This window comes from Cynoglossus semilaevis, unplaced genomic scaffold, assembly GCF_000523025.1.
Source record: "Cynoglossus semilaevis isolate Cse_v1.0 unplaced genomic scaffold, Cse_v1.0 C18974816, whole genome shotgun sequence".
Taxonomy (NCBI): domain Eukaryota; kingdom Metazoa; phylum Chordata; class Actinopteri; order Pleuronectiformes; family Cynoglossidae; genus Cynoglossus; species Cynoglossus semilaevis.
The window spans coordinates 1-684 of record NW_007589522.1 but is presented as its reverse complement, the minus strand read 5'-3'; the positions used below and the strand labels follow the sequence as shown (position 1 = coordinate 684).

Genomic DNA, 684 nt, shown 5'->3' with positions numbered 1-684 from the left:
CACTTCCTCTCTTCCTCCCTCACTTCCCTGTGGTCATGTGACCTGTGTGGTGACCCTGTAGTTCACCTTTATGGCCACAGGGTGGATGGTTCCTCCGATCTCGAAGCTTCCTTTCTTAAACATCATGACAGACGTGTTGTTGACGCAGGTTCCTGTTTCAAACACAGACACAGGAAGTCGTCATCGCCGTGACCCTTGACCTTGATGACAGGCCGTCACATGTCGCGCTGCATTCACTGACCTTCAGGAAAAATCAGAATGGGAAGTTTATCCTTGTCTGCGACGTGAGCTCTGAGCCTGAGGAGAGAGAAACCGTCTGTGGTCACGGCGGTGACGCTGTGATCATCGCTGACCTTTCACCTGTGACGCTCTCACCTGCTGGTCACGGCGTGGCGGTCCTTCATCTCCGACCTTTCGAACCATACATGAGGACACGACCTCAGCATGGACCTCTGGAGGACACCCATCAGACCACCATGGACCTGGCCCACCTGAGGAGAGGAGAGGAGAGGACGGGGTGAGACGTCAGGGCGGACACCACAGACGCCGCAGCGACCTCAGACTCACCATGGCGTAGCAGCCGTCATTGGCCAGAATCACCACGTCGATGGGCGTGGTGTGATTGGCCACGCAGATGCCGCCTCTCTGAGGTTTGTTTTCTCTGGAGACGAAAGAAAAAAAAAA

The 684-nt window shown here is 55.3% G+C and overlaps 1 protein-coding gene across 1 annotated transcript; it reads right to left on the bottom strand.

The window, feature by feature from the left end:
• Nucleotides 1-6: 6 nt before the first annotated feature.
• On the bottom strand, nucleotides 7-662 carry LOC103399510 (glycerol-3-phosphate acyltransferase 3-like). The gene is made up of 4 exons (XM_008338193.3): nucleotides 568-662; nucleotides 376-491; nucleotides 242-297; nucleotides 7-152 (listed from the first exon to the last, which is right to left on the bottom strand). The coding sequence occupies exons 1-4, from the start codon at nucleotides 568-570 to the stop codon at nucleotides 34-36; spliced, it is 294 nt and encodes a 97-aa protein (XP_008336415.1). The 5' UTR covers nucleotides 571-662; the 3' UTR covers nucleotides 7-33.
• Nucleotides 663-684: the final 22 nt, after the last annotated feature.